Here is a 23,567-nt window from a genome sequence, read left to right on the forward strand (position 1 = left end):
TCTTACACTTTAATTGAAGGGCCCTGAGCCCAGTTACAGGCTGTGGCTCCCTCTCTGATTCCGTGGTTAGGCTTCAGAGAGGGGCTAAGAGGCTGGCTCGTTCAAATCCCCCTTCTCTCTGCTGGGAAGGTTGTGGGGGGCTTTGACGAGCGCTGCCCTACGGGCTGTCTGTGTTCTGCGGTTCCGTAGCTCCAGTGGTGGGGGGTCTCGTGATCCCTTCCTCTTGCCCGTGAAGCTGTTCAACTTTAATGAAATATTATTTGGGCCAACCAATTCAGCAGCTTCCTATGTAGTCCAGTGGTTACGCTACTGGTCTGGCTTGTGGCCGCTGTGGGGTCCAATCCTCCCTTTGTCTGTTGCGAAAACCCTTGAGAAGATGTGGTCCTGGATTGAATCCGTGGCGTCCCTCGCTTTTTTGGCTCGGAGAAGGTGTTCCACGTTAATTAACTATTGTTCAGGCAAAGCGCCCGGCACCACTCCTCCCGTGGTCCAGCGGTTGGGCCTCATGTGTGGCACGTGGGGGCTGTGGGTTCAATTCCCCAGGTCTGCTGATGCTAAAAAGGGCTGGAGATGAGCGCCTACCACAGGCCTGGTAGGTTTTGGGTATCGCCAGAGGGGGGCAACTTCTCTCTTGCCTGTGGAAGCGGTTCCATTTGAATTAAATGGTATTTGGGCCTCAGGCAGACCCCGTTCCCTCTGTAGGCTGATGGCTAGACTGTGCACCTTGGGTGGGCGAGATGTGAGTTCAAATCTCCTCTGGTGCCTGGGCGGCCATCTTTCTGGGGGTGCCTCCTTTCTTGCCTTTCAAAGCTGTTCCACTTGAATTAAACGGTATTTGGGACTCTCTTTGCCGCAACACCCTCCGTAGGCTGATGGTCACACTGGGTGCCTGGGGTGCGTGAGATGCGGGTTCGAATCTCCCCGTGGGTGGGTGGGTGTGTCCCCCTAGACCTTTCTCTCTTAGCGAGGGGGTTGCCTGCTTCCTTCTTGCTCGTTGAAGCTGTTCCACTTTAGTTAAGTGGGCTGTGGGCCGGCCTCACGGCTACCCTCACTCTCTAGTCCAGTGGTTAGGATACTCGCCTGGGTTGGGGGAGATCCTGGTTCAAATCCCCCAGCTGCCTGTTCAGCAGGGATTTGCACAGGGATTTCCTGCCTCCTAGGCGACCGTCCTTTGGGTGGGCCATCCTTGTCCGAAGCCCCTCTCTTTCTCAAGAGGCCGTTGTCTTCTTGGGACGGAGAGGGGATTCGGACAGGGATCGCTCGCCAGTGACTCTCCCCAGGAGGTGGCGGCCCCCAGTTCACACCCCTCAAAAGAGCAGGGGAGTGCCCTGGGGTCTGCCACAACCTGGGCGTGTATCCTGATCAGGGTGGACAAGAGTGAGAGGGGGGTTTTACTGTAGCGCAGCATTGCCTCTTTAATTAAAAGAGCAAGAGGCCCTGTGTCGGGCCTCTTGCTCAGCTAGGAGGGGCCTCCTCTCACCCGCCAGAGGCCCTCCCGTCCCGCCGAGCGGGGATGCGAACCAGGGTCACCCGCAATCCAAGCGAGCGCCCTAACCCCCGTACCGTAGAGGGACTTGAGAGCTTAGCTTGCCCCGGTTAATATATAGTTAAAGTGGAAGGCTTGAGCGGTAAAAGATTGAGGCGCCCCCGGCCGTTTCAAACGGCACCCAGGGGAGTTGAACCGGGAAGCACGCACACGGCAGGCCAACACCTTAACCCCCATACCATAGAGGGCTTGGAAAGCTTCCTTTGCCCCGGTTAATACCTAGTGAAAGCGGAACGCTCGCGGGGCAAGAGGTTAAGGACCCAAGCCTTGATCTCAACAAACGGAAAAGGGATTTGAACCAGCGGCTCGCTGCTTCGGGGGCACGGAGCCCAACCGCAGGACTACACGGGGAATCCTGGTGAGTGGGGTTCCCAATTCTCATGTAATATTTACTGAAAGTGGCCTGCCTTCAATAGAAGAGACTGAGGGATCCCCCACATCCCACTCACCAGGCACTTAGGCCTTTCAGTTGAGAGATAAGTCATCAAGGCTCAAGCCCCTTCTCTTCAAGAAGAAAGAAAGAAAGAAAGAAAGAAAGAAAGAAAGAAGGGGATTTGAGGCGCCCCCTCCCATCTCAAACAGCACCCAGGGGAGTTGAACCAGGAGCATGCACACAGCACGCGAACACCTTCACCCCCGTAGAGGGCTTGGAGAGCTTCCTTTGCCTCAGTTAATATATAGTGAAAGTGGAACGCTTCAGGAGTAAGATATGATACTGCTACTCCCTTCCTGGGGAAGGGATTTGAACCAGTACGTCTTCACGTCTTGGGTAAGTACCCAAGCCACAGGACTACTTTGCGGGTACACTTAGCTGCTGGCCGAATTCTAATTTAATATTTACTGAATGTGTCCTATCTTCAACAGAAAGGACTGAGGGAGACCCCTCATCCCCCTACCTCCTAGCCGGGCACTTAGGCCATTCACTTGAGAGGTAGGTGATCAATCAAGAGGGAGCATAAAGGGGTTCTGAAGTGGCACCTGCCCTCTTTTAGGAGAAAGCATCCAAACCACTGGACTACAGGGGTCTCACAGGGTGGTTGTGGCCCAGTGACTATTTAATCATTTAATGACAGTAGCCCACCTTCCATGGGAAATACTGAGGGAGCCAGCCCCTTGCAATATCTCCTAGCTCAGCATTTAGGCCATTCACTTGAGGTAAGAGAGCAAGGTTGAAACCCCTTCTTAGCCAGCATAAAGGCAGATGTGAACCTGAAACCGCTACATTCAGGGTGTGCACCCAAACCAGTAGACTACACAGCACTGCGGATTTGTCACACTCACATATTAAAGAGGATACGACTCTCTAGGAGGTAACTATATTTCTGCCCGTTGGTGCCTTTATAAATTAGGCCCGTTACTTTGAATGAATGGCGTGGACAGACCTGACTAGCCAAAGCGTTAATGAAGAACCCAGAAGTAGCTGAGTCAAGTCGCCTTTGCTCAGTATCACTGGCATGATTAGACGGTAGCTAACTGCAGCTTTTTCAGAGGCGGCAGCCTGTGTCTCACTGGTATCTTCACTGTGCTGCAGTATGAGCAAGCAGCTCTGGAGAACGTGGGCTACGGTTTGTTTGCTAAGAACAAAACAAGTGAGAAACTGCTACCAACAGTGGCTTCTTTGAGGTGGCACCTGAAACGTGCAAAGTATCAGCTCACATGGAATCATGCAACAAGTTCAGTATGTTCAAGAGCTCCCTGTAATCCCCGGATGGGTGACAGACAGCACGGGTCGTCTCGTCCCTACCCTGGTGGTGGTGCTGCCTGCTCCAGAAGCCACCCTGCCCTTTGCGCAGCGGGGCGGTGAGAATGCCCGTGCGACGAAGAGATGCGACTGCCGCAGGGAAGATTTGCTGTGCTCCCATGCACGCAGCTGTGACAGGGACGAGTGCAGCAGCAGAGTATCGAACTCAGCAGCGACTCTTCCAGGGGGCACAGAAATGTTTCAACTATCTGCATATTACTGAGACTATGTGAGTATAGTTTGAAGGGGTGCAGCATTAGACATTCAATAGCCCATCGTTAGATGTAGGGGTTACATTGAGAGCACACGGCTATACTTTGTTATTCACATGATATATTCATACAAAACATTCCACAGCCCTTCTACAAAGAGTCATTACTGTTATATAAGGCGTTCACATGGATTGCTACTGAAATTACATATGTACCATGTGTGGTTTAGGCTTCTGTCTCTGGCCGAGCAGACAACATCAAAAATAGGTTTTATAATTAGGGGGTGGGGATCTTGTCATCTGCATAACTTAGTAAAAATAACAGACAGAAAAAATATCTCAAATCAGTCTATTCTACAAATAATGACAAATATTTTGATGTATTCCATGGTACAAACAAGCTCTTACTGTTGTGTGACTACAGACTTTTCCTTTAACCAAAGGCAAAAAAGTACAGGAACATGCATAAAACTGCTCACCTGGGGCTAAATGTTTCCCAAACTTTCCAAAACAGTACGATTTGTATTTAAAAAATGTCTGCCAATTTTGGTCAAAATTAAACTATGCATCTGAATTACGGCCCTTTTTGTGATTTTATGATTTTTTCAAATTTGATGCCCAGTCCCATTTAAACATTGTATGATCTAGAAAAACTGCACCACTTCCAGAATCTACCGCCACCTCAGTGATGACCTCAACAAATGTGCTTAACGTGGTAGCCGTGAAATTCTTCTGTCTGATAAGTTACCCCTTACTGCTCGAAATGGGTGCGGGCTGGTAGACTACATGTCAGGAGCCAGAGTTTTACTGCACACCACTCTCTCTGAGTAGTGGATGAAGCAGTAACAGCTAGTGTCAAAGAGTTACTCTCCTTTGCTTTTGGAGGCCAAGCTGCATTAACTTGCTACATTTATTTTATAGATACTGAGCAGGGTGAAGTTACTTTCCCATTGGTCAGGCCTCCAGGAAGTGCTTTCATAAAGCTAAACTTATTAGACATCGGTATAAAAAGGGTTAAATCCAAATAACAGTTTGAAACCTGATTTACTGTTGCTTTTCCAGGAAAAGGTCTACTGTACAGGAGTAAGCATAAGGCTATTTAATTTTCGCAAGGGCCGCTGCTCTCCTCTCAGTGTTCTGGAACAAGGCTCGGATTAAACTCTTTACCTCAGTGGGGGAGAATTCAGCTGCAAGGGGCCCTTTGCCATCCGCCCATCTGGAAGAGAGGAAAAGGCAATCGTCGTTTTACTGAGCTATACAACTACAGGTTAATACCAATATATATTTCTACAAAAGCTCTTCTGACCCCTTTAATGAAATCAATCCAGTTCTCTGGATCTTGCTCCCCACAACCAGTCCTACACTCCTGAATATTTCAACTATGCTTAGTTTACAAGAACAGTTCTAGCCTGCATAACTTCCTCTCACCCCAGTGATATGAAGTTTGGGTACTGTTACAACTAATTCTAGGGCAAAGAACCACTGCCTGCTCCAACAGCTTCAGATGTATCTGATTACCGACCCACTAACCACGTGTCCACTATTAAAATGGTCATATTTATAAAGCAACTGATGTAACAGCAGGACCTGCTCCTAGGAATTTTCACTATAGACAGGGCTCTCTCTACTTTGCATCTAGCTCAGAATAAACTTACAGCCTGCTCTGCCTGTATTTACTGGGTCCAACAAAGTCAGCATCTCTTGGGACTGCAAGACCTGGGGTGGAACCAGAGCATTCAGAAATATCTCCAGTTGTTCTGACAGCAGCTGTAAGTAGCTCACAGTACAGGCTGTGGCAGAGCTCTTTGATACAGGGGAGAAGTTGATTTTCCTCTTTGCTCTCCACACACTTTGGGCCTCAAAGTGAAGACTGCCGAAGACAGTAGGCAATCCACACCCCTCAAAGATGCTTGTAGCGCAACTGTGGATGGGAACTGTCTGGTTCCAGACATCTACTGCCAGTTAGTGTTGCAGTCAGAGATATTTTGGCCCAACCCTCATGTAAAATTCATGTGAGTCTCCCATGCCAGTCTAAAGGAGCAAGCCACAGCATTTTAAAGTTCAAACTGGCCACACAGGAAAGCCTGACTCTTTGGTATAATTGCAGTAAACAGCAAGTAGGCACAGATCACATCAAAAGTGATGGGCAGAGTGCCAAGGTGGCTGCAATGAGATACACAAGGCAGGCCTAAGGTTACGCTGATTTATGAGAGAATAGAGAGAAACATATTGGTTAGGTTTTACACTTTTCTTTGGGCATTGGGCAGCATTTTGTGGATAGTCACTTTCACTCCTCCCCTGCACAGTCCATCATTTTCCCATTTGGGTTGGTCTTTCGCAAAGAAACAGGGAATATGCATAAAAATCACAAAAAAGAAAAAGGGGGGACTATTGGCAGGTGCAATATCCAAAACTAACTCGATTTCAAGCAGACAGCATTCCTTGAATTGAGAACACTGCAAGTTTGATGGCATTATCCATCAACTCCATACACTGTGAAAAAATTCCTGTGGGTATTAGAAGAAAGGAGACATCTACCGATCTACTATTTCTTGGAGATTGGCCTGCAGGATAATCATCAGCTCTTTGAACATCATCCATTTCTGCACATAGACTGGAACTTCCTCTTGGTATTTCTTATTTTTGTTCTCTTCCAGTAATGGAGTGAAAACCAGAGGTCCTTCTTCCAGCATGATCCTGCACAGGGAGTGCAATCTATCGGCGTCCTCGGCAGAGATATCCTGGAATCGCACAAACGGGGAGCACTGTTCAAAGGAACCATTAAGTACTTTCTCGTGCTTAGAGCAGAAAGTGACATGAAAAGACCAGAAAGCTTTGTGAAGATAAAACAGTGATCTGAACCATACTTAACATACCACATGAGACACTAGGTTTCTTCAGCTTCCTATCTGCCACTCTTCCTAGGCCAAGAGAACTTATTTATGAATGTGCGCATTTCAACAAGTTCTTGGCATCCACTCAGCACAGTATCTGTGTCTGCTTCAAAGAGCACATATGTCTTAACGGAATGCAGAACATCTTACTGAGAAGCAAGGAACATGATTATAAAGGCTTGAACACTTTATAGGGAAATCGCTCAGACTATGCCAGCCTAATAAATATAAGCTTTACATTTATTAGCAGACACAGCCATAGCAATCTTCCTGTAAAGAAGCTCATACAAAGAAGAGATGCATTATCGGTCTAATTCTCTGCAGGTATACTTGTGTACAGATCACAATTGGATCAGATGGATAAACACATTTCAGTCATTTGGTATGAAATGGTATTTCCTTTAAACAATTTAATATGCTCATTTTACTACTTGTCCCAGCATATCCTGCCAATCGCTTAACAGACATAGAATAGGGAAATACAAGAGAGAAAGAGGTAGAAACAACCAGATTATTTAAACAGAGCAAAATCTGGGACTGAGATCATGCACTCATTTCAGTATATGGTGCCTAGATAGGATGAAGACAGATTAATGTATGGCCCCCGACCACTGCAGCAGGGAGCTGGGGCTCTCAGGGCTTCCAGGCTCCCTGCCACTGAGCAGGACTACCAGGTCAGCTGGCTCCCCAGCCTGCATGAGTTGGGGAGCCTGGAGAGCCAGCTGGCCTGGGAGTTTGGAAGCCCTGGGGTCCCCAGAGCCAGCAGACCCTAGGATTCATATCAGATTAACAGTTGCTATTCAGTAGCGGGCAACAGTGAAACGGACATGATTTATGTCAGTTTCACTGAGCAGCTGCTGGAGGTCCCAGAAGAATATTTCATTTTGGAATCCTGGTGTTTTTGATGTTTCTGAAACAAAAATTTTCAGTTTCCCTGGTTTGCAGGAAATTTCAAAATGACTAAAGGTGCTCTAAGCAATACTCAGATAAACCACCTCTGAAACTTTGCAAACACGTTACAAACTCCATCATCCTACTACACTTTGCTAAGCCCTAGGGTGCACCACCCACTCAATTCAACACTAAAAGGTGAAATCCAGCTACTCCACTACAGTGAGTAGGAGCATTTCCATTGGCTTCGATGGTGCCAGGATTTCACCCTGTTTGTGTGCGTGGTCTCAGTTGGTTCTGGGTGATGGAAGCTTGAAGTATTTCTTTTGCACTGGATCCTAGATATCAGTGAAAGTCCAGAGTGCCCTGAAAGCTGGTTCTTGAAAGCTCATCTGTAACGTAAACAAGTGCCTTATTTAGAACTACATTTGATCCTTGGTATGCAGAGCACATGCAATCACCCCTTACCTCTAGGGCAGTGATTCTATTAATGATCTCACTAAGTGCTGTGTTCAGTAAGGTCCCCATGGCCTTGCAGTAGATGTTGACCGGAAGCACATCTTGCCATACTTTGCCAAGTCTCTTTAGCTGGTGCAGTACCTGGAAGATAACAACTCCATCTTATCCAGAATCATAAACACAGATAGATGTTAAAGATGATAAGGTAATTACACAGTTATAAACTAGATTTCAAAAGCAGGAGAAGGCAATAAGGTATCATATTAAGAAAAAAACTAGTATTTTTAAGCTTGGATCTAGAAGTGGTCCCCGTGCAAAAAAAGCTCTTTTCCCTGAAAAATTTCAAACAACATGAAAATTTTACCAAAATCTTCTAATTTTTTAAGAAAGCAATTCAAATAAAAAAAACCCCTTTCATGTTGAGTTGAAGTGAATGGAATCAAAACGAACATTTTTCAGCTTTTACAAAAGGGAAAGAAAGCAGGGAGAAGAAAAAACCCGTATCAAAAAAAGAAAAAAAACGTTGTTTCAATTCCACTGTATTTGAACGCCAAGCATTATATCTGCGCTAAGAATTCCTACTGCTACTAAAAGGGGAAAACCACACAGACACATTACACTCGGGTCTGTACAGCCCTTTGGCTGGCATCACTCACCTGCCTTGCTGCTTTGTTTGCTGCAGAATAGTTTTCCTCATTGTCCATATTGGAAAAATTCCTTGCACTTGACAATCTCTCCAGGAGCTCTCCTTTCTGCACACGCATCTGGGCCAGAAAACACTCCATTCCTGGAGGAGCAAACGAGAGGAGGAAGAAGTCATTTATTTCACAGCCTCAGATGATGTCCGCATTAAATCTGATTTGCCTATTCCGAGACATTCAGCACTGGAATCATAAACCTGCCATAAAATTAGGATCAATTTTTACAAGACTAATACATTCGCCTTTTCCAGTTTCACAGAACAGCCAGATGGTACCATTCTGCCAGGCATACATTGTCCGTCACACAGGCAGGGAAGATGAAATTGCACCCATAACCCACCCACCCACAGTATGTGAGATCTCACACAAATCTGATTCCTACAATGCAAGATAAAATAAACAACTTGAAAATCTGAGCAGAAGCATTAACTATGGATTCCCTGCTTTTGTCAGATCAATACATTGAAAGTTTTTTCTGCATTTTGTTTCTTTGGCTTCTTACAACAATCTAGCAAATGTTCAGAACAGAGGACAGCAGGTTCCAGAGTGTCCATGTGAGCTTGGTGTCTGATTGTACAAAAAAATCATTCCTGGAACTGTGCATCATTATACAGAAAGGGACAATCAAAGGCTATCTTGCCAACTTGTGAAGTGGCAGAGGGCTCTACCAAACAGAGCAGCCTTCTCATCAAATGCAGGGGGTGTAATATGTAATCTCAGAACAACGATTCATACCACCAGTAGCCAAAGAAGAAGGCTGCTCTAATCAAACGAGGGCAGAACAGGAGACCACCCCTTAGCATTACCGGAATGGCCACAGACCAAATGTTAGGATTCTGCACTCTGGGAATTCCTCTGTTATACCTCAAATGCTACCTGGAAGTTGGCAAAGACATACTCTGGCACAGCAACTTCCTTGCTGACAGCATCAGGGAACTGAAAATGTAAACCTGGGTACGCAAACTCCCACTGAAATCAACAGGATTAACAAATTACATTGGATATTGATGTAGAATAAACCATGTTATGACCAATATTACTCTGTGTAACATTAATCATACTCAGCACTTCTGTAGCACCTTTCTTCTAATGCTCTATAAAGCTTAATTAAGCCTCAGAGCTAGCCCCCATCTCCCATTGAGGCACTACCCCATTACACAGATAACAAAAATGAGGGACAAAGAAGTTAAGTGACTTGCTGAGGGTCACACAGTGCCAGGATTTCTAATTCCTAGTCCACTTCTTTTACCACCAAGTCACATTTAAATTATAAATCACTCAATTACAAATGCTGGGATGAGATGCTAGTCAGTATGTTTCAGTTTCAAAGGTAAAATTACCAAGTCTCCTAAAGCCAGGTACCAGATCTACGAAAGTAGCTGCTCCATCATACAGGATGTTGGTAAGGCGATATCGGAACTGATGCCCCAGGGTCAGCAAGTGGTGGGCAATGTACATACAGTTGTTGTGATGAATGGCAGCCAGCTGTGGTAATTTCTGAAGGTTCTCTCTACCCAAGGAAGGTGGAGGAAGAGAAGGGAAGAAATAAAGAGACTTTTTTAAAATCAGATCCGGGCCTCTAAAAATAAAATAAATATCCTGATATTGTTCTATACTTCAGAAATGCTCAAGAGGTCAGACACTCAATAGGCAAGAGGCTACCTCCACTCTTAGATCAATGCTGATGCTAACTAATCAAAAGCAACATGCATCATGGGGGACAGTTAGCGAGAATAAAAGCATGTGGCCTCTTGACTCTCACACACCATGGAAACTACATGTTGAGAGGGTAGCACAACGTCATTTCCTTTGTAGACCTGCTCTCGGCATAGCTACGATGTTCAGGGGGGTGAGGGTGAAAAGTCCACACCCCTGAGCGGCGTAGTTAAGTTGCCCTCAGTCCTTATGTTGACAGCACTAGGTTGAATTCTTCCGTCACCCTAGCTACCGCCTCTCAAGGAGGTGGATTACCCAGGCCAACAGGAGAACCCCTCCCATCGAGCAGACAGCGTCCACACTGACGCACTGCAGCGACACAGGTCTGCTGTAGTGTTTTCAGTGTAGTCATGCCCACACTCTAGCCATGTCTAGATTCAAATGATAGTTAATGTGAAGACTTAGAAGCAGGAAAGCCATTTGATGATAGCAGGAAGGTGAAATCAAGGGAGGCGACAAGAAACTCTCACCAGTGTCAAAAGGAGAGGAAAGCACTGGGTTGTGGCAGGGCCCGCCAGAGCTAAGGGTCCTCAAATTCAGTTGTAGCCTTGGATTTTAACCCTTTCCTACCACTGCTTTTCCCCAAGGAAAAGACACCAGCAGATGGGGGCAGGGAAACACATCCTGGAACAGTCTTACAAGCCACACTTGGGTTGAAAGGCTATGGGCAGTGTCCATAGCAAGGCTTGGAATGAAGTTTCCAACCCAACTGTAACATGAGCTGCATACAAACCATTTCCATGTAGGGGTTAGCCTAAAAAATTGTTGCTTAAATTGTGCTAACAGATACCAATCCACCAGTCCACAAAGAAGTACTCGACTAAGCTACCTTCGGCCATGTCTGGTGACAGCTGACAAAAGCTGTTCTACCAGGCTTGATAATGCTTTAGCGGTAGCTAGCACTGACTGTTCCAGCATACACAGGGTCCAGAAGGGATATAAATAGTTTATTCACATTAATGAAACACACAAAAAACAGTTTCCCTTTGTTGTAAGATTGCAGACAGTCAAAGATTCTCCAGTGGCCCTATTAATGAAAAGCCCTATATAAAAGCTATGTATTATTATTATATGAGGGGGTTTTAAAAGAGATGGAGTGCTGTTTTTCCTAAGGGAGAAGGGAGTATCCGTCCACCAAACCAAAGATCACCCAGGACAAGCCCAGGAGTATTATACATTAGGAGTATTATACATAAATAGCTTGGCTCCTCCCCCGCAAAGCAGGCCCCTGTGTAACACTCACTCACTTACTTGTGGTAAATTGGCACGACGTCATAGAACAAATGGAAGATATTTCGCACCGAGTAAAAGAGCTGTATACAACTGCAAGGCAAACAAAGTTCATGTTAACAATCTTCTAGTTGGAACTAATGCATGCAGCAAGCAGCGCATTCTTAATCCGGTGCTGAAAGGAGAAAGAATTCAATGGCTGTGTTTTGGACCCTGACATCAAACATAACCAGCAGAGACTAAGGGATGATTTTCAGAAGTGCCTAAGTAACTTAGCAGCACAAGTTTCCACTGGAAGGCAATTGGGCGTCGTGCTCCAGGTGTAATTCCCAGCGTGGAGAGACACATCTGGGCTGGCGCTGATCAAGCTAGCATGCTAAAAATAGCAGTGCAGCCAGAGCTGCACAGATGACAGGATGGGCTAGCCATTCCCATATGAGACTCTGGGTACGTGCTCGGGCGGCTTGCCTGTCCCACTGTGGCCACCCTGCTCTTTTTAGTGCACTAACTTGATCAGAACTCAAGCCAGACTGGAAATCACACTCTGAGCGCCAGTGTAGACACACCCAGAGACACTTCCGAAAACCGTACCTGAGGTTGCAAAGAGGAGATGACCGAGATGCTTGGTCAAGGCAGATATGGTAAACCCTTGGCCCTCACTAGCTCTGCCTTTCCACTTGGAGACCTAGCTGCATATTGAATAGGAAGAGCAGTCACCAAACACTTTGGGGCTCCAACCTCATTCACCATGGTGTCCTGCTGCACCTGCAGTTCCTCTATATTCATGCGCTAAGGTCCAATGAATGCCACTCTCTCCACAACGCGCATTGCAAAGGGCACACACACTGCTGAAAGCACGGTTCATTCTGGAACTGCAGACAGCCATTTGCCACGTGTTTTCTTCCTCACGGGTAGGGGGAAAAGAACCTCCACTAACATAATAATCACGGCACAGGGAATAGCGAGGGGCACACATTTTTGTGAATAGCAACTATTATTACTATCAAATATTTGTGTTACGGTCGCGAACAGGAGCCCCCCTTCATGGACCAATGTGCTAGGCAGTGTGCAATCTACCCCCAGAGCACAGGCTTTTACAGACCTGTTCTGAAAGCAAATACAGTCTGTAAGCCACAGGCAGCATCCTGGAAATCTTACCAAGGCTTCCCCCAAGCTCTCTGGTAAGCCTGTCACATCGAGGCTGAGCAGCTGGCATTGCTTGCACTCCTGAGAGTTTTGCAATGCTACCCAAGGAAGACCTACAAGATAGAGGCCAACTCCAGAACCACAGACCACATGTCAGGAATGAGACCTCTGAAATCCATCTTTAACCAGGGAGACAGCATTTCCCCTCCGAACACACACACACACACACACACACACACAAGCCTGAAAAATTAACACTCTGCTGTTGCAGAATGGTGGGCACTCTGTACGCAATCCTCCCTCCCCAACCAGAGCCACAGTCTCCAGTTATCAGGCCAGACAAATACAGCCTTGGACACTTGGCTCCTCGAAATCCCTGCCTAATGCACAACTCAGGTTCTTTGTTTTCACTCGGGTGATGATGTGGTAAGAAAACAGGCAGCTCACCCTCACCGGCAATGACACTCTAACACCTTGTCTTGGCTGGGAAAAAAGTCCTTTTCACTGTCAGCTAACAAATGGTAAGATTTTAGCATGGACAAGGCACCGGTTTTTATCCTGATCTGCTAACATGATTGAAAACTACGAACTGCATTGTCCACACTAGCATTTTACCATGTTAGCTAAATAAAGCCCATCTCAACACACCCTTAGAGGCCATCACCACTAGATGTTGTGCCACCAGGGCACTGCAAGGAAGGCTGCATGGCAGCTGTTCCTGTTTGCTGGATTAATCTGGGGATTCAGTCTCCAACTGGCAAATATGCAGCTTTCATTAACAATTTCACCTTGATTATTTTTACGTGAATTACATTTTCTGCCCGTTCTAGTATTGGTGCCTGTAATCAGGTGTCCTGATACCAAGAGCGTCCCTTGGGCTTTACCCACCAATTCAGAATTCTTACCACTGATCTGTGCTGGTTGTAGCCTCCAACAGGGTCTGATAAGCCAACTCCATTAATTTCTCCACAGATACACTGATGTAGCAGGTAGGCAGAGAGAATGTGTGCTGGCTCAGTTTGGTCTCATTCTCCAAATTTATCAGCTTGTTGTGCAGCATTTTGGAGGCTTTTTGCATTTTTAAATTATCACCTGCCCCAGGGTCAGGCAGTTTTGGTATCGCTACCGAGGAATCAGGTGTGATCTAAGGAGGAAACAAGAGGCACACATCACAACTTAGTTCCCAGAGAACGGAGACAGCATAAGGCAGTTTAACAGTGAATTACAAAGACCCTATGTGCAAAAAGAACAGGAGTACTTGTGGCACCTTAGAGACTAACACACACACCAGGCTGTGAATTCCACGGGACTCCACGGGAGCTAGTCTAAGGGGCTCACAAATGTATATGGCATGATAACAGCTGAATGTGTGATGCATACTAGGCAACTATCTCATTCTTAAGCACCATCTAAAGGATCTTTTCTCTTTACATTTCTATTAGCTGTCATGATCCTCAGAAAACCAGCTCTCTCGTTCTGAGGAAGGCTTCATTCCATTATTTAAAAAATCATATTCAGCTTGTTAGTTAGAATATCAGCCCTATAGAAAATGCACTTGAGGGCTACCCAAAGCTTTAAGGAACAACCATTTCCTGCAGAGTTCACACAAATAACAAAAACAAACCAATCCTCTATAAAAACCAGACTCAGTGTTTTTAAGCTGTTCCCCCTCAACAGCTAGATGGTTTCTTAGAAATACGCATTGTAAATTGTGATCTCTAGCACCTTTACAGTGTTGTGTATTTCTGAGGTCATCAACTTTCTGGCTGCCACGATCACGTCCTGGCATCTTTTGTTAGCAAAGTGGGAATTGACATTGCGGGCGTATTTCAGTAAGTCCGTGGCATCTCCTTTTAAAAAACCCATGTTCTTCAAGCTTTTTTCAAATTCCTCAGTGGAGTTAATCACCTGAGAAGAGAGTTAAACACAAACCATTTTCACACTCTTATGGATTGTGAGTTGTAATAACCAAGAGGCAGGATCAAAAGCAGCTGGACATTCTCCAGACATTCTTCAACAGAAGGCACAGAGTGGGTGCAAAGGAAGTACAAGGGTAGGAAATGCTCTAGGTTACAGCTTTGGATCTGGTTCCAGTCAGTAATGACCCCAAACTGTGACCACCTGACAGCCCTGCAGTGGCCCTGTTTCAGTTGAACATGCGTCCAGAACAAAAATAGTACAGTGGACACTAACTGTCCGCCCTGTGCTAGCAATCTCAACCACAGTGCCAAGGAGTGAATGAAACTGAAAAGAGAGGGGCTCCCTGCAGACAAGCGGCATGGGAGAAGCTTTGCTGCTACCTGCTCTGCTGGGGAAAAGACTCCAGGTGTCAGTCTGGCACCTTTCACCAGCACTAGGGCCCAGCATCGCAAAGGTATTTAGGTGCCTAACTCCCATTGATTTCTACAGGAGTTAGGCACTAAATACCATTTGTGAACTGGGACTAAGTTCTATTTTATTTATTTAGGTTTAAAATAATAAAGACCCTTGCCCAGGGCTTTAAGAGCTGTAACACAATTAATCATACAGTAAACACAATTCAATTAAATTTCAGCAGCACTGAAATAATTTCCACAGGAACTTGGCTTGTCAGCCAGCTACCAATCTTCCTCATCATCTAGGAAGTATGCCTTCAGCAGCATGCCCTGCAAGTCAACAGATTTGGTCAACTTTGGACGATGAAGGGAGTAAGTCCCAGCCCTCACTGCCACCCTCTCTTCTTTATAACAAGAGTGTTTGTGGTGATTGCAGCTTGTTTAGCAAAAGCAAGAGGTCTGAGGCTAGTTCGAGCTGCTGTTCAGACTCAGGGCTGCTATCTTTAACTGCATCTGATTGATTTCTATGCTAGGATACAGAAGAGAGCAAAATACGTAGTAAAAACATTGCACCATTACTGGCACTGCAGGAATATGAGACACTGCTTAAGGCAGAGACGGACTTTGAAAGTTCCTATTGAAAGCAGAGGATAAAGATCAGAGACAATTCCCGTTATTGTAGAATCTGCCTTTCCAGGCTTTACATTGCATGGATTTTAAATGTTTTGAGTCCTACCTCGATGTACTGCTCTAGTTTGCTGCTGTTTGCTGGAATCGAGTACACCAGACATTCCTGAATGAGGCAGCCAGATACCTCCTCCCAAACCATGTCACCCAGCATCTCTGCCAATACCACTTTGGAGTCCTTGTCATTTTCCCCACACTCATCGAGAGACACATCTGGATTCAAAAGAAAGAACATAAATGGGTTTTTAAATATGGTCCAGGGGGCAGACCTCTCAACCCCTTCCACACCCCACTGAGAGCTCAGAACAGGAACTGTCAATGGTTCCATTTCATCTGATGTTCTCTGGTCTCGGGCCACGTACAGGAATTCCCTGCCTCCTGAGTCACTAACAGATTTTTAATGTACACTGAACCTGTGTTCCCATGGAGTTTGTTCAGTGCCTGGAATGTGCCCCATTCACTCTTCGTGAAGAGATCCTCCACCATGACTAGTCCTCTATGGAATTTTGCGTAGATTGTATCATGCATTTCAAGCTTTTTTCCTCAAGTTCCCCAGAGCTTCTCACAAAGCAATGATCTAGTAATACTGGTCATCTGAGAACAACTCTTTCGACAGAGAAATAAAGCATTTCTTAGATCCTCTACAAGCTAAGTACTCTTTGTTCTTCATTTTCATGGTATTGGTTTCTCCTGAATGCTCAGAGTCACTGCAGATGCTGTCACTCAAACCCCACTTTCTCATTTCAATGCTGCTGGCTCCTTCCTCAAAGAGACCAGGAAATTAAACTAGTCTTCAAGAAGTGACTCCTCGCTCAGGAATTCCCATCTTCTGGTAGTATCAATGCCCTCCCCATACCCCACACACTTCTCACGAAAAGAGGAGGTAAGACGGTCTGCAAAGCCACCAGGAGGAAGCACAACAGAGCTGGATAGATGAAAGGGTCCCAAAGGAGAGGGAACCAAGCGCAGTTTTGCAGTGTTCAAAGCTGCCCAAGCATTGCAAAGCCTCACTGAGCTATAGCAGAACCTCCCAGGCACTGCTACGGGGAGCAGTGGCGCCCTGGCGGAAACCAGTGCTGTTTTCCTGCTAACCGTTCCAAGTGGCCTCCACAACAGCTCGACGAGCCAGCGGTGGAGAGCAGCATCGCACACTAATTTCAGGGGATGAACTACTTACTCAACAAGTGTGTGTGAAGAACTTCAAGCACCAGCGAGATCTTGCCAAAAACCTCTATTGGGGATGGATGCTCCAGATTAGGCTCCGCAGACTCAAAATGCAAGACGACTGTGTCAGGCTGCTCCTCCAGCAGGGGCCGAAGGGAGGGGTAAGAAATCAGTGGCTTGAGGATGTACTTCAGCAGTAACTGGCCTGACAAAGGGAGAGAAAGATAATCTTCAGCAGCCATATGCAGTCAAGTAGGCTCTTTGCTCCAGTAGTGGACTAGCTATGACCAGCACCTCGGTTTTAGGATTGCTCAAATTCAGGACGAGGAACATTCCCCTGGGGTAGCTGTAAAATCGGGAGTGTTCTTGAGGCAGAGTGTTTGGTTTAAGCATGTTTTATTCATATAAATACAACTGGGGACTCAGACATAGAGCCTACGATTTTATAAATCAAATGATAAACTATTTACAAAACCAGCCATGTGAAACTGTATGCTGGCAACTGGCAGAGCTCGCTAATTGCTTTACTACAACCTGCGATTATAATCACCTGCAACAGCCTGAAATTAACGCCTGGCTCTGTGCCAGGGAGGGGACTACAACCAGAAAACAGTTTTCAACATGAGCCCATCGAGCCACAAAACCACAGATCAAAACGAAGTAATAAAACAACTTGACAGGGAGGGATAAATAATTCAGGGCAGTTGCACATTAATAGGAGTCATGGGAAGAGGAAAGTGTAACAAGGGAAGGGTTGAATTATCTGACCAAGGGCTAGGCCATTAACAAAATGCCTCCCTCTTCCCACATTCTGTTCCTTATTTTGCACTGACAATGGAACCCAGTCCCACGCTGGCAGATTCTTGAAACAAATTCACTATTTAACAGCAGGTCTCTCTACAGCTCATTTTAATGGGACACAAAGGCCTGTCTTACCAAAAAGTTTAAGCCTGGTGTGCAGTTCTCCAAGGACAGCAAATGCCTGGAGCACAGAAGCAACAGGTGGTCCAGCGATCTGATCTTCCTTCAATGGCATGGTGCATAAATGCAACTCCGTCTGCATCACCGTCTCTGCACTGCTGATTTCTAAGAGAGAGCATAGCCATCTCCATTACAATGCAAACTGGGCTAGAGAGGAGCTGACAGTCTACAGGACTTCTTGGATGGGCACTAAAACAAAACATTAAGCTCTCCTTTCTTTACCTCATTTCCCTGACCATAAGTCAGGGAGATCTCAAGAGTGGCTGGGATCTAGTGTCCTGCTCCTGGTTCCCATATAATGATCAGCCCTTGCCGGCCTTGGGAGTTGGCACCGGAATCGTTATCTCCTGAATAGCGGCATATTGCAAACTGCTTGTGTTGGTCTTTTACACGGGTCTTGAGACAATTTCCCCATTTCAATTTCTATGCAAATTTAAGATGTAAAGAACATTTTGGCCCTAATGACTTTTCCTCCTCCAATATAAACTCAACTGATGCATGAGCTTGTTTTTTTAAATGAGGACTTTCTGTGGTACAGAGGGTACCGAGATACATACATTTGGGCACTGGCTATGTGTCAGTTGCTTACCCTCTTCCTAACTATCTAAAGCAGCTTGGCAAAATTCTGCTCACCTGAAGTCAAATATCATTAGTGTGTTCATAATCGTCATGGTAAGAGTGGGTGAGTCTATTTTAATGCCTGGACTGGTAAGTTTTCATGATGAATTTGTAAGGCTGAGCTTAAGCAATCTGGATTTCCTGACATGCTCAAGGAGCTACAGTTATATACAAGAAAATGAAACTGAAGTCACTTGAAAGATCTAACTGAAGTGGGTCTCCAAGGATGAGAACTTCCTCAGAAAACCAAATTGGAAAAATCCTTTTGCATCAGACATGCTGCACCCGCACAGCTCACTCTGAACAGAGACGCTAACATGTGGATATGGACGGGGTATTCTTACATGGAACAGAGGAAGCTGTAACACCCCACAGGTGTTAAAGAATCAGTATCACTTCAGACATAGTTTCAATTACCAGCAGTTTTCCATTTCAATTACCTGTGCAACAATCTGGCAAACTAAGCCCAATTTCTACCATAAATAGGTCAGAGGAAACTTATCCTTTCTATTTTATTCCTCACCATAACTACACTTTTTCATTCAAAACAGCACTTTGTTATTCCTTCATTGCCTCCTCACCCTGGGACTAGAGCGGGCTCCAAGGAACAGGAGAAAGGGGGTGTAACCTGCCAAACGAGTCTATGCTGGGCGAGCATGTTCATCTTGACGAAAGATTTCAGAAGCCTCACCCAGCTAATGGGCCAAGTCAGTTTCTCAGTAACGCACAACCTGATACTGTCCAAGCTCGTTTCCTCAGGAGCAGATGAGCAGCACATAAAATATGGGGAAATCCTACAACCTCTCAGGTTTTGCATCATGGCTGAGAAAGGAGCTAGAGGCAGAGAACTCTCTGGGCTTCTCTGTATCACTCACTAGGAAATACTGCTGTATGCGCCAGAAGAAACAATTCAAGTAAATTTTAAGAGCCACTGAATGTATCAAGCTGCCTGTGATAGCTCCAAACCACCCCCATACGGTGTGAAATTCAAAGAGCACTGCCTCCAGTCAATCCTTCTCACTTAGGAATATGCCACTGGCCGGAAGGGCTAGCTGAATCCATCCTAGCTCACCTATGTTAACTAACTTCCTAGCTCTGAAGAGGTTTTCAAGCCAGGATCATTTCTGTCACTGAACCAAACTAAGATGTTCAGCACCTTTTGACGGAGGCAGCTTCCACAAAACCATTTGCCGCCACTCTTCTCCCAGGTGATAGAGCATGTTCTGTGTCTGCACCGTCAGCTCCGTCCCTAGTGCTTTCAGAACCTTCAGCTCAAAGCCTTTGCGGGATTCTAGCATTTTCAGACTACTTCGTGCCTAGCAATAAGAGGACGACAGTTATGCACAGAGCACGGGCACCAGGCAAATTGATCCGATGGCATGCAAGTGCTAACATAAGGGAATCACGGGATATTTATTGATGATATTCATAACAGATATAATTACATATACTTGAGAAGCTTGTTACTACCTTTTCCAGATGGCGAGCTGCTGCAACATACTTCTTTTCCAGTAATGCAGTGCTATATTCTTTAATAGCTGTATCAAACTGAAAGAGTTAAATAAAAGTTAAATAAAACAAATACAAGGTACTACACTCAGGAAGGAATAATCAGTTGCACAAATACAAAATGGGATATTACTGTCAAGGAAGGAGTACTGTGGAAAGGGAGTACTGTGGGGGTTATAGTGGATCAGAAACGAAATATGAGTCAACAATGTAACACTGTTGCAAATAAAAAGTGAACATTATTCTGGGATGTATTAGCAGGAGTGTTGTAAGCAAGACACGAGAAGTAATTCTTCCACTCTACTCAACCCTGATAAGGCCTCAACTGGAGTACTGTGTCCAGTTCAGGACACTACACTTTAGGAAAGATGTGGACAATTTGGAGAAAAACAAAAAAAAATAATTAAAGGTCAATAAACCATGATCAATGAGAAAAGATTGAAAAAAAACCACCCCTGGATTTGGTTAGTCTGGAGAAGAGAAGGCTGAGGAGGGACAGGACAAGAAGCAATGGGCTTAAATTGCAGCAAGGGAGATTTAGGTTAGGCATTAGGAAAAAGTTAAGCACTGTAAAGGTAGTTAAGCACTGGAACAAATTACCTAGGAAGATGGTGAAATCTGTCACTGGAGGTTTTTAAGAACAGTTTGGACATATCTGGGATGGTCTAGATAATATTTGGTCCCGCCTCAGTGCAGGGAACTGGATGAGATGACCTAGTGAAGTCCCCGCCAGTCCTACATTGCTATGATTTTATAATCACACACAAATAAGTTTCAGCTCTAAGATTACAGAGCACTTTCTAAAATCATGACATGAATAGCGATAGAAGAATCATGATTATTTATTCACTCTGGAGACCTAGAAAGATGTCAGTGAAAAAAAAATACAGAAACACATAGCAATCTGAAGCCATTTCCCCAGTCTCCTTCCTCACCTCTTGTAGCTGTTTCAGCACACTCAGAACCAACGAGTCTCGCTCCAGCTGCTGCTTCAATTCAGTAAATTCTGCAACGGCCACATTCAGGTCTTGCTGGACCTAGAACAGCAGCACAGACCTCAAGCCTTGAGCAGTTCATTTACAGTAACCAAAGGCGATGAGAGCCATTTCTATTTCAAAAGTAACACCGACATGACAACACCAGCATGCTGCCTGACACGTACGTACCCCCCAAAGTTACAGCCAACACCTAAGGTTATTCTAACTGAAAGACATTAGAAGGGAAAAGCTTCTATTTCCCCATTGTATTTACCTAGTGCATTTGACTGCATGCTCATCTCCTGCATTGTTTGTACCTTAAATACTGCAGCACTAGGAAGCTGAAGCTGAAATTCACTACAGACAAGTGTAACTGATGTCATTGATTGTTACTGTATACCTTAAGAAACATAAATTAAATACACAGCAACAAATAAACAGAGACAAGTAAAGTGGATGTTTAAGATTCTTTCACTTTTAACATAGCATAATTAGTATCAGATGTAAAAGTTATTTTCACATTGTGTGATTTTTGAGTTGATCATGCTCCTCTGCGAAGAAAAAAAATCCAGATTTATATCCCACCTGCATTAGAGCCTTTCTAACTTACATTTCAAAGCCAGAGTGGCAAAGCAGAGGACAGCGAAGAGAATTAGTCCAGGAGTATAGAAAGGACGACACACACAAAAAATATAAACAGGTCAATTGCCACAGGAAGCTGGGAAAGGACAGACTTGCAATCAATATACAGAAAATCTGAGCTCAATTCCCAGCTCCGCACAGAACCTTCCTGTGACCTTGGCCAAGTAATTCCACTTATTTGTGCCTCAGTTTCCCCATCAGCAAAATAAGAATGATTCCTCCCTATCTCAATGCAGGGAGGTTTACAGGATAAATACATTAATATACATGAGGGGCTCTGAAACTACTGTGATGAGCATCACGGAAAACCATTCAGCAACATAATTAACGAATAAGCTACAGCCCGCCCTTTATTTATATCCCAGGTCTGACACATCATAAATTGGTATGTTTCAGTCAAGGGCACCCTTTATAAGAGGCGGAGATTCATCCTGGAATCCTTAGTCAAGATCTTTCTTTCCCCCTCCCCTGCCTTCCTGTGCAGCATGCTCATGGCTGCATATCAGTGGAGTTGTATTGCTTTGATGAAAGCTGCTAGATACAGATGAAGCGAAACTGCTGCTGTGTCACCTCATTTTCGATCCTGGATTTCAGAAGGTCAATGTTGCTGGACAAACTGTCCACCTGTGACACCAAGTCCTCAGCGCTCTGCATGCTCGGGAGGAACTCGTTATACTTCTTGTTAATCATGTTGCAGACTTCGCCCTAGGAAGAAGGGATGGACTCAGGATCAGAAAAACAAACACCCATAGGGTTGCCAACTCTGACTGAAGCTATTCTGGGAGATATTTTTTTCCAACATGATGTAATGTCATTTTCTTAAAATACCCTATTAAAAGTTCCCAGATTTCTTTCAATAGTCACCAGGAGATTGATGCCGATTCTGGGAGACTCCAATCCTGGAGGGTTGGCAACCCTAAACACCCACAGAGAGAAACCCCAAAGCTGTGACCACAGGGCCAAAGCCTCCCACCCCCATCACAGCCCTCTCTGCAACCCTACACTGTTGAGATGGGCAGAATGATTTCGCAGTTAGCGGGACAAAGGCAAGTAGCTCAAAGGGAACGTCTCACAGGCCAAGGTGGGAGCAGCACAGATCCCCCAACACTACAGCCTGCAAACATTGGCAGGAAAAGCACCCCACCATCCAGATCCTCATGCACCACCCCTCAGCGTTACCCACCCCCTAATGCCTGGTGCCCCGACACTCCAGTGTCACCACCACCATACTCACACCCTGTCCCTTCCCTTCTCTGGGCCCCCCCGACAGCCTTTCTATCCCTCCTTAATTTACTCCCCAACTCCCCCCTCCCACGATCCCACAATCATCCCCTACCCCCAGCACTCCCTCTCCCCCTGGAGTCCCCTTCTCTCCTCCCCCCTTCCCAACTCTGCCCCTATCAACACACACATACACACACTGGGGTCCCCCCCATATTCCAGTCCCCAGATTGCTCCTGCCCCCCCAGGGTTCCCCCACACACCCAGCCCCCCTGGATCCCCCCTCTGCCCCCCCCGAGTCCCCCCACACCCAGCCCCCCTGGATCCCCCCTCTGCCCCCCCCGAGTCCCCCCACACCCAGTCCCCCTGAATCCCCTCTCTGCGCCCCAGGGTTCCCCCCCAGCCCCCCTGGATCCCCCTTCTGCCCCCCGGGTCCCCCCCAGTCCCCCTGGATCCACCCACACCCAGGCCCCCTGGATCCCCCCCAGTCCCCCTGGATCCCCCTTCTGCCCCCCGGGTCCCCCCCTCCAACCAGCCCCCCCGATCACCCTCCCGGCCCCACCTTCAGCTCCTCCACCCGGCGGGAGAGCCGGGCGATCCGAGTGCCCAGATCCTCCTTCTCCAGCCGGCCCGAGTGCGCCAGCACCGCAGCCACCAGCGAGGGGGACGGGGCGGCCATGGGGACCCAGCGCCCGGTCACAGACCCCCTGCCACCTCCGCATCAGCGGCCCGCCAGCGCGCGGCACCACGGGAAAACGAGTCCGCCCGCCCCCTACTCCGGGACTCCAATACCCATGAATGTCTCTGAGGCGGCCCGGGCGGGACTACAACTCCCAGAGTGCACCACGCAGAGCGGGCCTACGAGCTCCGGCGTGGGACGCACCGATTCAGAACGTTTCGCTCTTTCCCCCCCTCTTT

General features: G+C 46.3%; 1 protein-coding gene across 4 annotated transcripts; it reads right to left on the minus strand.

Moving 5' to 3' along the window:
- Positions 1 to 4,523: 4,523 nt before the first annotated feature.
- Positions 4,524 to 23,429, minus strand: ZW10 (zw10 kinetochore protein). 4 transcript variants are annotated; one of them, XM_073320624.1, is made up of 16 exons: positions 23,212 to 23,428; positions 21,999 to 22,133; positions 20,745 to 20,846; positions 19,771 to 19,848; positions 19,457 to 19,616; positions 17,638 to 17,787; positions 16,715 to 16,906; positions 15,587 to 15,750; positions 14,261 to 14,443; positions 13,441 to 13,679; positions 11,411 to 11,482; positions 9,784 to 9,953; positions 8,399 to 8,529; positions 7,752 to 7,883; positions 6,037 to 6,239; positions 4,524 to 4,714 (listed from the first exon to the last, which is right to left on the minus strand). In XM_073320624.1, exons 1-16 carry the CDS (start codon positions 23,326 to 23,328, stop codon positions 4,594 to 4,596), a joined length of 2,349 nt encoding a protein of 782 aa, XP_073176725.1. In that variant the 5' UTR covers positions 23,329 to 23,428; the 3' UTR covers positions 4,524 to 4,593. The 4 variants fall into 4 exon arrangements, 3 of the variants coding, with proteins under 3 accessions (XP_073176725.1, XP_073176726.1, XP_073176727.1); XR_012155895.1 differs by lacking the exon at positions 4,524 to 4,714 and adding an exon at positions 6,375 to 7,675 and having other exon boundaries at positions 6,158 to 6,239; positions 23,212 to 23,429; XM_073320625.1 differs by lacking the exon at positions 6,037 to 6,239 and having other exon boundaries at positions 23,212 to 23,429.
- Between the last annotated feature and the right edge of the window lie 138 nt (positions 23,430 to 23,567).

Source organism: Lepidochelys kempii, chromosome 22 (genome assembly GCF_965140265.1).
Source record: "Lepidochelys kempii isolate rLepKem1 chromosome 22, rLepKem1.hap2, whole genome shotgun sequence".
In the NCBI taxonomy this organism is placed as follows: Eukaryota; Metazoa; Chordata; order Testudines; family Cheloniidae; genus Lepidochelys; species Lepidochelys kempii.

What these genes read in the sequence shown, in the direction of transcription:
- ZW10 (XM_073320624.1), bottom strand. Translation starts at nt 23,328, where the DNA reads ATGGCCGCCCCGTCCCCCTCGCTGGTGGCTGCGGTGCTGGCGCACTCG. An exon ending in GCCGGGTGGAGGAGCTGAAG is followed by an intron (nt 22,134 to 23,211) that starts GTGGGGCCGGGA and finishes CCTTCTTCCTAG; the next exon opens with GGCGAAGTCTGCAACATGAT. An exon ending in ATAGAATCACTGCCCTAGAG is followed by an intron (nt 6,240 to 7,751) that starts GTAAGGGGTGAT and finishes GTGCGATTCCAG; the next exon opens with GATATCTCTGCCGAGGACGC.